The sequence below is a fragment of the Microcebus murinus genome, chromosome 1 (genome assembly GCF_040939455.1).
Source record: "Microcebus murinus isolate Inina chromosome 1, M.murinus_Inina_mat1.0, whole genome shotgun sequence".
NCBI lineage: Eukaryota > Metazoa > Chordata > Mammalia > Primates > Cheirogaleidae > Microcebus > Microcebus murinus.
The window spans coordinates 87019939-87037314 of record NC_134104.1 but is presented as its reverse complement, the minus strand read 5'-3'; the positions used below and the strand labels follow the sequence as shown (position 1 = coordinate 87037314).

Here is a 17376-nt window from a genome sequence, read left to right as displayed (position 1 = left end):
ATCATTTCTTTGTGGTAAGAACGTTTAAAAGCCTCTCTTCTAGCTATTTTATAATATACTATACCTTAACTGTCATCACCCTACTGTGTGTCATAGAACACCAACACTGTTCCTCTTATCTAATTATAACTGTGCTTGTTGACCAACCTCCTTCCTCCCCTCCCCAGTCTCTGGTAACCACCATTCTATCTACTCTCTGCTTCTATGATAGCAACTCCATTTTCTTTCTTTCTTTCTTTCTTTTTTTTTTTTCTTCTTTTTGAATTCCACGTAAGAGAGCAGGCATGCAGTATTTGCCTTTCTGTGTCTGGCTTATTTCACTTAGCATGATGTCTTCCAGGTCCACCCATATGGCCTCAAAGGACAGGATTTCAGCTTTTATGGCTGAATAGTATTCCATTAAGTATCAACACCACATTTTCTTTATTCATCCATTGTTGGACACTTGTGTTGATTCCATATCTTGGCTATCGTAAATAGTGCTGGAGTTAACATAAAAGTGTAAATATCTCTTTGACATATCAATTTCATTTCCTTTGGATTTATACCCAGTAGTGAGATTGCTAGATAATGTGGTAGTTCTATTTTTAATTTTTTAAGGAACCTCCATATGTTTTCCTTAGGGGCTATACTAATTTACAGTTTCACCAGCAATGTGTAAATGTTTCCTTTTTTCAATATCTTGTTCAACACTTGTTTTCTTTTGTCTTTTGGTAATAGCCAGTCTAACTAGAGTCAAGTGGTATCTAATTATGATTCAATTATCATTTTCATTCCCTGATGTTGAGTTTTTTTGGGTTTTTTTTCAATGTACTTGTTGGCTATTTATATGTCTTCTTTTGAAAAATGTCTATTAAGGTCTTTTGCCGATTTTGCAATTAGATTATTTGGCTTTTTGCTGTATAATTAAGTTCTTATTTTTTCTGGATATTAACCGTTTGTCAGATGTGTGTTTGCAAATATTTTCTCCTGTTCTGAAAATTGTGTCTTCACTCTGTTTCCTTTGCTGTGCAAAAGCTTTTCTATTAGATGTGATCCCATTTGTCTATTTTTGCCTTTATTGACTGTGCTTTTGAGGTCTTATTTTTAAAATCCTTGCCCAGCCCCAATGGTGTTAAGTGTTTCTCTGTGTTTTCATTTGTAGGGTTTTATATTTAAGTCTTTAACCATTTTAGTTAATTTTTGTAAATGGTGACAGGTAAGGGTCTAGTCTCATTCTACATGTGGATATCTAGTTTTCCCAGCACCATTTATTGAAAAGAATATCTTTTTCCCAATATATGCTCTTGGCACCTTTGTTGAAAATCAGTTGGCTGTAGTTGTATGAAATTATTTCTAAGCCTTCTGTTCTGTTTCATTGGTCCACAGTTCTTATGCCTGTGTCATGGTGGTTTGGTTACTATAGCCTTGTAGTATATTTTGAAGTCAAGTAGTATAATGTCTCCAGTTTTATTCTTTTTGCTCAAGATTGATTTGGCCACTGTTGCATGGCTTGGGCAGAGGGCTGTGTGAATCCCTCTTCACAGAGGCAGGCATTGCAGGAGATTGCTCTGTCTGGAACTCCTTGTGGCATTGGCAGTGGCTGCTTGGCAGGCAATCTAGGCAGTGGCCACAGGTGTCAGGGCTGTGGGTGTTTGCTCTACCCAGCTCTAGGAGTAAGGGTGGTATGCAGCAGGGGGCAATATGAGGCTATCAGGTCCATGGCAGAGAGCTGGATCATGGGTGTGATGTTGTGTGTGTCCCCAGGAGCATGGTCCATCAGCTGATGTGCAGGTACATAGGGGCACGGCCCACTGGCCAGTATGTAAGACCGTAGGAATGACATGTGGGAATGTAGACCTCTGCTCAGGTCCATGGGGATGTGGACCTCAGCACGGTGCACAGAGCTAGGGGACTTCTTCCACTGATTGGTGTGTGGGACTGTTTGGGTGTCTAATAAAGTGTCTTAAATCTTTCCCATGTATGTACCATTTCCCGGCTTCTGGTTTATCCAAGAGTCCTCTCCACGACTTCCATGGCCCCTGCAGACCACAGGGAGACAGAGGCTGCTGTGGAGCCACTTGGGGTGTCTGGGAGCAGGGGAGCCCTTATTTTTCAACTTTGTCATTTTTTTCCTTCCTGGAAAAAAATCTATCATTTTCTCTATCATCTTTATTGCTAATCCTCATCCTCCTTTGAAAACATTGATTTTCCCTTTATGATGAAGATAATGTAATTCATTTTTACATAATCCACTGAAGGCACAGTGTGCTAGGAACTGTGCTAGGTGCTAGGGATATGGCCAAGAGTATAAAAAAGGGTCTCAGGAATAATAACTTGCAAGAACAGAAATAATTTAGCATTGCAGTAGTTTCTCCGATCTGCAATTTCACTTTCCAACATTTATTATTTGTGGTCAACTGCAGTCCAAAAATAGAAAATTGAAGAAATAATTTATAAATTTTAAATTGTGCACCATTCTGTGTAGTATGATGAAATTCCACTCGGTCTATCCCACCCAGAACACGAATGATCCTTTCATCCAGCATATCCATGCTGTATAAACCCATTAGTCACTTAGTGGCCATCTTGGTTATCATATTGACAGTTGTAGTATCACAGTGCTTGGTTCAAGTAACTATTATTTTACTGAATGGTCTTTTTTTTTTTTTTTTTTGAGACAGAGACTGGCTTTGCTGCCCAGGCTAGAGTGAGTGCCATGGCGTCAGCCTAGCTCACAGCAACCTCAAACTCCCGGGCTCAAGTGATCCTCCTGCCTCAGCCTTCTGAGTAGCTGGGACTACAGGCATGCACCACCATGCCCAGCTAATTTTTTTCTCTATATATTTGTTGGACAATTAATTTCTTTCTATTTATAGTAGAGATGGGGTCTCGCTCTTGCTTGGGCTGGTTTTGAACTCCTGACCTCGAGCAATCCACCCACCTTGGCCTCCCAGAGTGTCAGGATAACAGGCGTGAGCCACCACACCCAGCCATGAATAGTCTTAAAATACAAGAGTAGTGATACTGGCAATTTGGACATGCCAAAAAGAAGCACTTCCTTTAGATGAAAAGGTGAAAGTTCTTGACATAATAAGGAAAGAAAAAAAATTGTATGCTAAAATTGCCAAGATCTATTGTAAGAACAAATCTTCTATCTGTGAAATTGTAAAGAAAGAACAAGACATTTGTGCTAGTTTTGTCGTCACACCTCAAACCGCAGAAGTTACAGCCAAAGTGTGTGTAAAGTTCTTAGTTAAGATAGAAAAGGCACTAAACTTGTGGGTGGAAGACACGAACAGAAACATGTTCTGATGGATGATGGTCAGGTTCAGTACTATCTGCAACTTCAGGCACCCGTTGGAGGTCTTAGAAGTATCCCCAGCAAATAGGAAGGGACCACTATACTTACAATACAATGCAATAAGTTTAGAGTTGTTAAGGGACATCTGAGATCCATTTGAGAGCACATAGAAGGGGTCTCAATCCATACTGGTTTTAAGAATTTCTGCGTATGATTTAGTCACGCAAAGGAGAGGTGAAGTTTTCTAGGCACATGAAACTTTCTATATATATATAATATTTTTTCAACATATTATGGGGGTACAAATGTTAAGGTTACGTGTGTTTCCTTTCTCTCCCTTCCCCTCCGGAGTCAGAGCTTCAAGTGTGTCCATGCCCCAGATGGTGTATGTCACACTCATGTATGTATATACCCATCCCCTCCTCCCCCCTCCCACCTGCCCAACACCTGATAAATGTTATTCCTCTATGTGCACTTAAGTGTTAATCAGTTGATATTAATTTGCTGGTGAGTATATGTGGTGCTTATTTTTCTGTTTTTGGGATACTTCACTTAGTGGAATGGGTTCCAGATCTATCCAGGAAAATACAACAGGTGCTATATCACCGTTGTTTCTTATAGCTGAATAGTACTCCATGGTATACATATACCAAATTTTATTAATCCATTCATGTATTGATGGGCACTTGGATTGTTTCCGCATCTTTGCAATTGTGAATTGTGCTGCTATAAATATTCAAGTGCAGGTGTCTTTTTTATAGAGTGTCTTTTGTTCTTTTGGGAAGATGCCTAGTAATGGAATTGCTGGATCAAATGGTAGATCTAATTGTATCACTTTAAGGTATCTCCACATTGCATTCCACAGAGGTTGCACTAGTTTGCAGTCCCACCAGCAGGAGTGTTCCTATCTCTCCATATCCACGAGTGTAGGAGTGGATGGAGTGTAGGAGTGTTCCTATCTCTCCACATCCATGCCAACATTTATTGTTTAGGGACTTTTTGATAAGGGCCATTCTCACTGGAGATAAGTGATATCTCATTGCAGTTTTGATTTGCATTTCCCTGATGATTAGAGATATTGAGCATTTTTTTTGTATGTTTGTTGGCCATTATTCTGTCTTAGTTTGGAAAGTTTCTGTTCATGTCTTTTGCCCACTTTGATAGGGTTGTTTGATTTTTACCTTGCTGATTTTCCTGAGTTCTAAATAGATTCTAGTTATCAGCACTTTATCGGATGTGTAGCTTACAAAAATTTTCTTCTATTCTGTGGGTCGTCTGCTCTTTTGACAGTTTCTTTGGTTGTGCAGAAAGCTTTTTAATTTGATCAGGTCCCATTTATTTCTTTTTGTTGATGCTGTGATTGCCTTTGGGGTCTTCTTCATAAATTCTTTGTCTAGGCTAATGTTTAGAAGAGTATTTCCAACTTTTTCCTCTAGAATTCTAATAGTTTCACACCTAAGGTTCAAGGCTGTTACCCAGTGTGAGTTGATTTTTGTGAGAGGTAAAAGGTGTGGGTCCTGTTTCAGTCTTCTACATGTGGCTATCCAGTTTTCCCAGCACCATTTATTGAATAAGGATTTTTTCCCAGTGTATGTTTTTATCTGCTTTGTCAAAGACCAGATGGCTATATGAGGATGATTTTATTAATATTTCAAGCAAATAGAAGCCAAAAGACGGCTGGTGTGTCAGTTTTGATTTCAGATAACTTAGTTTTTAAATCAACAAAAGTAATGAAAGACAAAGAGGGTCACTATATAATGGTGAAGGGTACAGTTCAACAAGAAGACATAACAATTCTAAATGTGTATGCATCCAGATATATTTTTAAAACATACTGGAAGTACTTCCAGTCTTGTACAAAGGCCCAAAAGGAAGAGAAGAAATATGTATGTACATGGTACTTTATTAGTATTTCAACTGGTTCAATATTACTGAATATATATTTATGTTACTTTCTGTGCATCTACAAAAACTTTTGACATTTCTGGTGTCTATATTTTTAGTTTTTTTTTTTTTTCTTGGCTCAAGAATGTGACTTCTTTATTTTATTTTCATTGTAGCTTCCCACATGCCATAATTTGGCTCATAGATAATAAGTGTTTTATAATTGTTATTGACTAATTTTAGGTGCCTGGGGCAGGTATGTAAATACATTTCCAAGTTTTCCATAATCAGTGAGGATTGATATGTGTGTTGCTCCTCTTATGGAGAAGTCAGAATGTGATGATTTTAGTGTTTTATTGGCAAACATTCAATTTCAGGTTGTTTTTGGTAAAGTATGTATGATAATATTAATATATATGTTAGAGTATGCAATTATACTAGCTGAAGGATTATTCTGTTCTGGAACAAACCACAACCTAGATTTAAAATCACAGGCTCCTGGCATTATGATGATAGGATAGAATGGGCCTTCAATAATGAATAGTCTAGCTCCCTCATATTACAGATGAGAAAACTGAGAGCCAGGGAAGTAATAAATGAAAGATACATTTATGAATTGTGATGAGGATTTTTTTTAATGCCATGTTAGTTTTTATTTCTAATACTTTTGAAAATACTTGTTGTAGCTGTTTGCTGTTTCTGTTGTTTACATAACTTATGTAACCAATTTTTTTGTTAATAAACTAGCAAACATGGTATATAGATTATTTTCAGATTGAAAGTACAGAACTGTAAAGGGAACAGTGTGAGCTTCAGATTTTTTTTTTTTTTTTTACTTGTCTGACTAAAGCCAAAAGTTAAGGAATTCTGGAGGGAGAAAATGGAGACTGTTTTTTATTCTAGGTGCCCTTTGGGAGATGAAGCTTAAATAAATTACCTTAATTTTGTGATCTCTTTCCTTTCTCACTTGGAAATGAATATTTAAAGATAAATTTCCAATTTGTAACTCATCATTGCTGGAGATTATTTTTGTTTCAGACACAACAGTTAATCTAAGTTAATACTCACCATGTTCCTATTAAAAAGGCAATACAAATATCAGTATTCTCCTTTAACAAATAAGGGCCTTGAGGCATTCCAATATTGGATTAAACAGTTTCTTTAAGGTCTTAGTTAATAAGTAGCACAACTGATGTCAGAACATGGTCAGTGACGTCAGTGTTTCAGTTCAGCATTCTTTCCACTCATCAGAAGAACAAGAGAAGGAAGAAGGAGGAAGGAGGAAAAGGAGAGTCACTTGTTTTATGTTTATTATCTGTCATTCAGAATGTTTAGCACATTCATTATTGCTTTCAATTTTCATACTAACCTTCTAAAGTAGATATTATTTTATTTTACACTTAAGGAAACCGAGTCTCAAAATTGTTATATTCTTTGCTTATAGTCGCACAGCAAGTATTAGAGATCTTCCAGAAACTGTCTTTGTACCGCAGCCACAAAACTTACATAAAAGAAAAGGAACATGCTGTTCCTTTTATCCCTATGTTTTTGAAAAATGGATGTTGTTTAATTTACTTTAAATTTTCTTTTAGTTCTCTAAGAGAAACAGATTGGGAACACTAAGGAAGAAAGAAACAAAACTGGCTCTGAACCACGGGTGTGTAGATAGTATCGACATTCTTTCAGGGGAAAATAGGAATGCAGTTCTGGACTAAAGGGAAAGGAGGAATTTAAAAGTTAATATCAAAACTGAAACAAAGCCGTGTTTTGTGAAACACACCTTAATAGCAGTACATTGGATCAAAGGATGTGATCTCACTTCATAGTAAAACAGGTCCTGCAAGCCCAGGTAACTCAGGAAGCGGAATGGTAATTATTCACAGAAGAAAGCAGGTGGTGTTCTGTTACAATACTACAGTAGAAAGTCAGAAGGTCACAAAGCTTGCAGGGTAACTGACTCAACTTGAAACTGCTTGGCCCCCTTTAAAAAGAGATAACAAAATGGGAGAGAATGAAGCCACTTTACCTAACACGTCTTTGCAAGGTAAGTGCCAACCGCTTTAGAAAATGTTCCCAATCAGAAATTTCAGCAGTGTTGATTACGAAGTGTGTGTATGTGTACATGCATGTGTGTGCCCACGGGTGCCCTGTCCTGTTTCAGGGTGTTCTTTTGGGGTGGGGAAAAGAGGTGGAGATTGCTGTTGATTTAGAAGAAGCAGGTTATCTCTGTTTTGTCCAACAATTCAACCAACAAAGAATCACAAATTTGGTGGAAGGTAGAGAAAGCCTTATCCTTAATCCCCAGTGTAATGCTGGAGAAATGGTACAATCAACTTCAAATGCATTTTCATGTTGGACCTTTTCCAAAATTGACAGAATATTGATTTTTGTCTCTATCTGTGGAATTTTTATTTGTAATGAAGTTTTGCCATCTCTGGGGTTTACCCGCTAAGGGTTTTTACAATGAATACAGCCACTTTTTTAAAGGTAGAAAACAGGGGCTCAGATGAAAGTATATCAGTTGGGGAGTGTAGTTGATTTTACAAGTCTTACTTAATCAGACACCTTTGCCCTTTGAAGGGATTGGCTTTGTTGACATTGGCTTGACTAGGCATCCATGGTTAGGCTTGTTAATAGAAACAAATACAAGGTGGCTCACACATTTTATGTTTTTGACTAATAAAAGTTTTTTCAATAAAGAAAAAAGTGGAAATTGAGCCTAGTGCCTATTTATTGCAGTGATTTCTCGTTGTCAATTTTTTGTGAATTATTTGCCACCTTTATAGGTAAAGTTTTGTTTCAAGCATATTTTTAAAAAATCTCCCTGATAATTGCATTTTTGTTGGTTTTATTATATTCTTGTGAAGTTATCAACAATATGCCACCAAGAAAATTTCCGAACCACCTAGTTTTCCATTAAATGTACATAATCAAACACATAACTATACCTATGAAATATAACACACATGAGAATATCATAAGATGATCATAGACCTGCCTGGTCATAGAAGTATATCATCCATCTTAGAGTTCAATCATTATATTTTTTTTCCTTTGGTTTCTTTAATCTTTTCTCCACCTGCTTAAGAATCCCAAAATCTTATTTTGTTATCTCTGTTTGTTTCCTTAAAAATTTTTGACATACCATTTAAAATGCTATTATAAAGCATTTTTTAATTTAAGAGATTAATTTGAAAAGCCTTTAAATTAATTCTATTGAAGAAAAACAAGGTAAAAGTCTCCTTTAGCATGATTCTATGAAAATAATTTATTTGTATGTGTCTTATGGACAAAATGGTATTATGTACATGATTATAACATATACCTTAATTGTCTCTAATATTTTTCCTTAGAAAAGTATATGGGAAGCATCTAGATAGTTACAGTTGTTCATATAATAATGATCTTTTACAAAATGTCTGTGACTGGCAGCCACCTGAATATCCTATCCTAGGCTATTTGGGTGTATTACCTGTGGAATAATCCCCAAAGAAACTTCATATTGTCGGAAAAACATGCACAACATCTAAAATACGTGCTATAATAAATGATTTGAATGTCATGGTTTAAGGTAAAGAACAATGTGCATTGATTTGTAAACCTTTGTATTAATATTTGGGGAATACTTATGAGGTCAGTTCTATCCTAGAATATTTTCCTTTGTGCACTCTGGGAAAACTTTTCACTAAAAAATACTTCTGATTTTATCAGAGTTGAAATGTACCCTTGGTATGTCTACAAAAACTTCAGCTCTATGTTCTCGGAATATTGAAATGCTTCTATTCCAAGTATTTGCTTTAAGATTATTAAGGCACCTATTAATCAGGTGAGAAATGAAAGTATTTCAGTTGGTTTTAAATTATTTCTGGGTCTCTTTAAATTATAAAGAAATTTATAATGTGAGGATTATTTACAACTTTATTTGTATGCATGAAGGTAAGAGATATTCATAAATTTGTTTACTATCTTATAAAACAAATCAAATATATCCTGAGTCTTAATTTATGGAATGTCATAGTATTATTCTGTTCTCTGTACAATACCTTATCTTATATCTGATATTGAGTTTCAAAATGGTCAAAATAAATAAAAAAGTTATTTTGAAATGCTGTTTAATTTTGCCTTTGACTTAGGAGCTTTTATAAAAAGATTCTGAAATTCTTTGATATAATACTAATTATTGTCAGTTGTCCTTACAAATTGTACATTCTTTAGTAGAAATAACTATTTTCAAGTACTGTGTTTTATACATTAAACTTGTAGATGACTTAAATGTTTTGGCTATGAGGATATTCAATTATCATATAGATTATTGCTAAAACTCCATAGTGTGCTTTGATAATGATTTTTCTAAGGTCGTGTATATGTATTATCTGTTTGTTGTCTGTATTCGTTGGACCATCTCTAGTTACAATTTGGAAGCCTAGGCATAGACTTTGTCTAAGATTATTCATTTTAGTGCCATTTTCTTTGTGTGTCTGACCCAATTATACACTTGGGGAGCTGGCTGCATGTGCCCTGGTTAGTGGGGTCCATATGCTATCAATATTTAGTGTTTCCAGTAGTATTGGGAACCCATTTTTTGTCTGAATGAAAATGAAGTCATTCCAATGTTACCTTCAGCTTAATGTAAACTGATCTCAATGATCTTTTCAAACATAAAAGGTAATCTCTCCTTTTCAGTCCCAATGACAATGTAACCCCACAGAGAATTATGTAAAGATATCATACATAAAGGTTTAACACATTGTCAGGATTTATCAAATGAAATATCCAGGGTAGGATAGAATGCTAGAATTTTTTTTCCTAGACTTTGAAAATATGAATAAAAATACATAAATAATATGGCACAAAGAATAGGGGTAAGTGCTTTTTAAGCAATTTTATTTTCTGAGGAAAGGAAGAATCATTTCCTTGCATAATCTCTGCAAACTCACATGTACCACCAAGTGGAACTATGTTACTCTGTGCAAAAGTGGAGGGACGTGGCTCGGATGATGGGAGGGTCGAAGCTCCCTTCCTGAAAGGCAACTACTTGGAACGCGCCTTAGGCTAAGCTTTCTTCAGAGTCCACCCAGGGGCATAAGGACTTCTCACCTCTTCTCTGCCAGGAAGGACATACATTTTCTACTTCTCCCAGATTTTCATTAACAGGCAGAGTACATCCAAGTAAGAATTGTAAAAAGGGGACAGGATCTATCACCATCCAGCTATGGACCTCACCCACTGAGTCCTTCCTCCCTCAGAAACCCAGTCCCCATGAATTTTTTAACATTTTCTTTCTCTTCTCTTCATCCTTGGTCTAAATATGTCCAAGGCCACACAACTCCTTGTAAATGATATGATATACTAATTTATCGTTGGGATTATTTGAATAAAAGCTATTTTTGAGTTCAGTACTGGAACAACCTTGAGAGAGAAAGCTCTCTTTGAGTGGGGGCCTCCCCTGGGCTTTTCAACACACCCTAAGTCCTCTGGCTGCCCACTTAGCTGCTTGGATGTTTTTGAGCACTTTGAATAATAGCTCTCCTTCTTCAGTTCTTCTTAGTTCTCTAGCTCTAGAAGATGCCTACTCTAAAGGCTACAAAAGACTACAGCACAGGGGGGAAAATGTTCTAAGTATAGAGGAGTGGACTAGAGGCTGCAGAATGCAGAGCAAGATAGCAAGCACCAGGTGAAGAGAACTCTTCAACTCGCTGAAGGAGAATTTGGATGCCAATCAGTAGGATATTGATATTTTCAAGCTAGAAAAGAGCCTAGGGTGTATTCAAGTGCAATGTTTTTACTTTGTAGAGTAGCAGAGATCTTACAAAGATAAAAAAAAATAGTCCTTGATTTCAAAGAAGCAATTGCTGGAACTCAGGTATTCGTCCTGCCACCCAGAACCTGTAATTTTATGGTAGAGTTTGGGGCATTATTTTTTAGAGGCATTTAGTTTCCTATTTTGAAAGGGGAAACTGGTTTTATAAATTCTTTCCATATCGACATCTTTTAGTTCCTATATTTATGGCTTTGAAAACATTGTTCGCTATTCAGTGAAGCTATTATTGAACTGGTCCATCCACGCTTGAGTTTTCTCTTGACTGCATAAAAATTACATTAGCTTTTAAAAGACATTTAGTTAGTTTTCATTACTACCAGGTGAAATTGACTTGAAAGTTCGTAGGCAGATGCATGCAGTGTTTCTCATAATGAGTCATTTTTTAAAAACTATACTACTTCTATTTAAAATAAGTAAAAGAAAAAATCTAGGCAAGGGGTGCCGGAGTGTCTGCTTCTTAGTTGCAGCCGCAGGGTAGCAGTACTGTATACTCCAACCTGTTATACTGGTTTGGTGTGCATGTTTACTTTCTGTGGTGGGAAAAATATCTCTGCATTCATCATTGTAAACCATGCCTGTGAGTGCCTTGAAATTTTTCTACAACCACAAAGAGGACTAACCAGTTTGTGACTCTTCCTTCCCAGCCTATGGAACTTTAACAGCATTTTTAATTAAGAGAAGTGCAAGGAGCTCTTTCTTGTTTAACCTATTTGTGTTCCATGAGGAAGGCTTTCCCAGCCCTGTGTGATAGGCTCAAAAACTTGAAGACCTGAGGAATTTTGGAGTTGAAATTTAGATATAGAGCTAATAGGACATTTTGGAGGTGAAATTTCCAGACGCTTTGCTGGAAAGATCTCACAATCTTAGAGCAAAATCAAGCACATTTGGAGCAAGTAAAATTGCAGAAAATGTCAAGACATGAAGTCTCAGGTGAGTCTGACCTAAATAAGTGAGTTAGGCAAAAGTGCATGTGAAGATGGGTTGGGGACATTTTGCAGATACAAGGCCAAATCCTTGGAGCAGGCAAATGAGATTGATACAAGGCCAAATCCTTGGAGCAGGCAAATGAAATATGAAGTAAAACATAAGAAATAGTTAATGAAATCAACATAACTAAGCTGAGGATTTTTTTTCTTTGCTTTCTAGATGGAAATATAGACTTTATTAGAAATAAAATGGCAAGTAATGTACTTGAATGGAACATGAGATAAAAGTGGTTAATAACATCGTACTTAGTTAAAATCTGCTTTTGTAGGAAAAAACAATCCTCAAACACTTTGAAATATAGTTTTTTCCTGGACTTTTAAATGATCTAAAAGGCATAGTTTAATCCTCTTTGACTTAAATGATATTTTATGGTGCTGAAATTCTTTCAAAGGGAAACATTTTAAGTTTCTATTAAAGTCACTGTAAAATCCTCTTGAAGAAAAGGTGATACATACCTAAGAGATGACTTGATTGTTTAAACATTATTATTAATGATGCAATTAAAAATCTTTCATCTATTTAAAAGGTTGGATCTGTCTTTTAATCTGCTTTATTTTTCTTAAAGAAATGGAACAAAGAATGCAGTAATAATCTGATGACTGTAAATTTATAAACACCATATAATTATGACATTATATGCTATTCTCTGGATTTTGGAAAGAGTTTAAACAAATTTAGCTAATTGAGTAGAACAGTAAGCCAACCTTCTTTGTATCACAGTTTTTTGGGGGGAGGGTTATTAACCAAGCATATACTTGACTTATTATTGGAAAGCATTATACTTGATACATAAGTGAAAGAAAAACAGATAACTGATAAGATTGCAAAGAAAATGTCATTAGGATGAAAACACATAAAAAGGCATTGAGCTTCAGTTGATCCCTTGAGCTTCTAATCTCTCTTCAGGAAAAGTATGTGTAAATAGTTTTATTTGACAGGGCTATTTTATTGCTCTGCTGATAGATATGTTTATCCATCTCCATGGTTGAACACTTTAGAAGGCACTTTCTTTAATGCTTTTGGTAATTTATATTGAAATTCAATCTACCTGCCCTCTTTAAACCCATGATCAGTGTAATGCAGATTGTATTTTGTGTACTAAAAAAAATGAGTGTGATTTAGAGAATAGGTATAAAACTCTGCCTACTAAAAAATTGAAAAGAAAAATGCTTTGAAAAGTCAACTACTAAAGTTAATGCAATTCATAGTAAGATGCAAAAGGCGTGAGTGTACACCTATTAAACAATTACGATCAACTTGGCTGTGTGACTTGGGATCTTGGTGGATGATTCATTTTCAGACTTATTAAACTCTTGAAGTCCATTCCATCTCTGTGATTCTTTTGTTTTTTCAAAAGTGAGTTCTTTTGGAAACAGGGCATGAGAAGCAGGGAGGATTGAGGGAGTACAGTGCTTTATCTTCCTCTTTGTTTATGGACCTTTAAAACAATCACAGACAAGTCTATTTTCCATTAAACTATTGATAAATCTTGAAAATTTCCTCATCACATCCACATTTCTTGGTGGCAGGTTTCAGAGATGGAGAAATACACTTAAGCCATAAAAAGTGGAAGTTGCTTCCACTCTTGCTGATTCTTGGTATTGTTATAACCACAAATAGGTACCTAAAAATATATATTTTTAAAAAAGTCTACATTTCAATAAGCTAGAAATAAATAAACATAATAGAAAATAAGGTTAAAATATTATGATAGTTAAAATTTGTTTACAAAATATATGCCAGAACATTCGAAACAACTACCAAACAGGCCATACTTTGTCTTCAAGCTTCCTAGCAGCCAAAAGAAAGTAAGAAATTGGTTTTAAGATTGATGATGTTCAAATTATGTAGAAATGTGCCAGTCATTTGAGAGATGCATAGATTTATTGATTAAACATGGCAATAGAAATCAATCATTTCTATAGATGACAGGAGGTAAACCCAACTAGAAGAGAAGGTTTTTATTAGGCAACACTGAGAAATAAAGCTAAAAGAGTTATATAGAGAAGGAAAATAATGTTATTTAGCTCATCTCAGAATCTTGAATGAATGATTTTCTTTCTTTCATATTTTAGAGACAGGGTCTTTTTCTGTCACCCAGGCTGGGGTGCAGTGGTGCCAACCTAGCTCATTTTAGCCTCAAACTCCTGGGCTTAAAGGATCTTCCCATCTCAGCCTCCCCAGGTAACTGGGACTACAGGCACACGCCACCATGCCTGGCTAAGTTTTGTTATTTCTGTAGAGACAGGGTCTTGCTATATTGCCCAAGGTGTTCTAAAACTCCTGGAGTCAAGTGGTCCTCATGCCTCAGCCTCAGGAGCTGGTCGGGATTACAGGCATGAGTCACCATACCCAGCTAGATAATTTCAGTTAACTGTAACATTCTACCAGATATTTGTCAGAAAAAAAAATATGGAGAAAAATTTTGAACATGTAAGAGATCTGAAAATAAAAAAGAAGAAAAAGAAAATAAAAGAATAATTAAGAAATATAGACTTTATAAGACCTAAGTATTTATGTAATTCACACCATTAAAATTTCAGAATATAAAAATAGGTCATTTTGAAAATTGGGCTGCTACATATATTTTATAAGTATACTAAAGTGTCTCTTCCAGAGTTCCTTTTGGATTTTATATAGGAGTTGTGCCTTCATTTTGGTTAATGAAGGGTTTAGTACCGTCACTGTGGCAGATATGGGGAAGAAGAGATTAGAGAGTCAGAATAAAGAAGAGTACATTGGCATTTGATAATAAGGATTTTAATCTATGACCTTCAGATGCAATGAAGTAATGATGCTGCCTAAAAGTTTTTATTTTTTATATCGATAAATAGGAATTTGGAAAAAAAGAAGAAAATTTAATAAGAAAATACTAAGGTTTTTATTCTTCAGTCTAATTTCTCATCATTTTAGGATCATATTTTATATTCTTTCCAGTTTTCCATTTAACCTATGTAAATTTCTTTTGGGTATCATTTTTTTCCCTAGATTAGAAGCCTCACAATATTATCTAGATTTCTAGGAATTAGTAATTACTAAACAAAATCAAAATGCTGTTAAGTATAAGTCACAAAATACATTTATGTGACTTGGTAACATAATCTGCAATAACACTGGTATGTATGTAATAGAATCTTCTGGAAAAATAGTTTTCATATGAAATTTGCATTTATCTGATTTGATTAGTTAATAAATGATGTATCTTCATAATCACATAAATAAAAAAGGAAAGAACTAGTAATGTGAGTACTAATTTAAGGAAGAAATTTGCTAAGCATATTTGAATCTCACAACAATCCTGCCCTTCTCTCTTCCTCTAACAAACATACCAAGCTGATCCCCTACGAAGATTCTATGTACTAGTTGTTGTTGTTGACCTTCCTATAATATGATGGTCCTTCTTATCATTCAATTATCAGATTAAATATCCTCTCTGTGCTACCTCTTCTAGCATCCCAAACTAAAGAAGCCAGTCTCTGTCTTGATATGTGATTTAAATTCTTTTAATATGTCACCATAAGCCCTTTTCCTTTTTTGTGTATTTGTTTATTGCCTGTATCTCTGCAATAAAATGTTCTCATTCTGAGGATGAAAGACCATAGCCGGCTTGTTTATTGCTGTATTTCTAGTGCCTAGATCCATAGTTAACATATACTATGTTTTTAACAAGCATAAGTCTAACATGGTCAGAAAAAACAAAAACAAAACATAAAATACATAGTATTATCCCTATGTGTCTATGCAATTTGCATTTATTTTAACTTGAAGATTAGTTGAGCATAAAGTAGCACTTAACATGATTAATACAAAACAAAACAAAAAGCCTTAACTAAAAAAAAAAAAAAATTGGCAAATAAAAATCGTCTTATATTTAAAAGAGACCTTTTCCTAGAAGAATAATAGTTGACATAGAGTCTCTTTATTCTAAGAGATTGGAAGCAGTGTATTATGAATTTGATTCTCCTCATTTCCTCTAGTTCTCTGTCATAGTGACTATGATTGGGGTTATCTAGATGAGCTGTTAGAGAATCTAAGTATGAATAGACAAGGAAACAAAGGAAACTGAAAGCATTAGAATTTAAGGAGACAAACTGATCTAAGAATCAAAGTGGTGGTACTTCTTGGTAATGGAAGGCTAATTTGAAAGGATTTAAATGTGATGTTAAGGTACTATTTGTCTGTGCATCTAATATAATAATCTAGATAAATTGTGAAAAAAGATTATTTTGAAAGAAGGAGAAATGTGATGCTTTTACCTTCGGATATATTGTATTTGAAATAATGGTGAGGTATCTAAATACTAATTTCTTCATTTATTTTAATTTATTTTACATGATTGTTTTGTTTTAGGCATGGCGGATATGGTCCCTGCCTTTGATAAATTCTCAGTTCTTTGTGAGATATAGTCATGTGATTATTTATATTTGTATATTAAGCATATGCTCCTTATTGGGTGGTTGTGGAGATTAAACAATAATATATGTCAAACACAGAGCAGTCTGTGGCACAGTTTGCACTTAAGAAGTGTTTTCTTCTATCACCACAAACACCATCATCATTTTAATTTTCACCCTTATCCTCCTCATCATCCATCATCTCATACTGATGAAGAACTGAATTCATGTGATGATGATAGAATCTGAAGAAAAATAAATTTGAGACATACTGAGGTTAAGATGGTGTTTGCTGCGTTGAGTGAGAAAGTAGAAAGAGATTAGGAAAACTAATAATTTTCTTGCTTGGATGACAGAGAGAATAGTGTTCTCAACTAATTTAGAGAACATAGCATGGGGAACAGTTTAGGGAAAGAAATATAATGAGACTTCTTTAAAAAATTATTTTGAACTATAATGGTATATTTTGATGAAAATATCCAAGACTTAAATAATAAAAATGAGCCTAGACCTTGGGAGTGAGAGCTAAGATTATTAAAACTTTGGAAGTTATTAAGACTTAAGTGGTAGATGCCACTGTGCATAGGTGAGATTATACAAAGATGGATGTTAGAATAAGAAAATAAGAAGAAGGACAATAGATTCTAAAGTCTGAGCAGAAATGAAAGAAATTGAGATGAGTTCATGGCAGAGAGAGAAGATACAGATGACAGAGTTTTTGGGGGAAATGCATGGTAAGAATTTCTATATAAAATGTCTAAAAAAATATCAAATGACAGAATAGTCAAGTAACTAGGATTTACTGATTCAAGCCTGGAATTAAGGTGAGAAATGAGGAAAAACAATTTGAGAATCATTAGAAATAAGGTGAAAGGAGAAGACTTACTTGTAGAATGAAATTTTAAGGAGCTTAAAATGGTAGACGTTCTAGAATAAAATCCTGGGAAATGACCATAGTTAGGGAGGGGTAGAAAGAATAGCAAAAAAAAAATAGATGGCTACATCAA

General features: G+C 35.0%; 1 protein-coding gene across 3 annotated transcripts in view; it reads left to right on the top strand.

The window, feature by feature from the left end:
- Window positions 1-17376, top strand: part of NAALADL2 (N-acetylated alpha-linked acidic dipeptidase like 2) — a 1254620-nt gene that overhangs the window by 350164 nt on the left and 887080 nt on the right. The window contains exon 1 of one of the 3 annotated variants that reach the window (XM_076003769.1): window positions 2653-7211. The exons of the other annotated variants lie outside the window; for them this stretch is intronic. Coding sequence (XP_075859884.1) covers window positions 7169-7211 — 43 coding nt within the window. The 5' untranslated portion in view covers window positions 2653-7168. Of the gene's footprint in view, window positions 1-2652; window positions 7212-17376 lie in introns of those variants that run through there. 3 annotated transcript variants of the gene reach the window in all.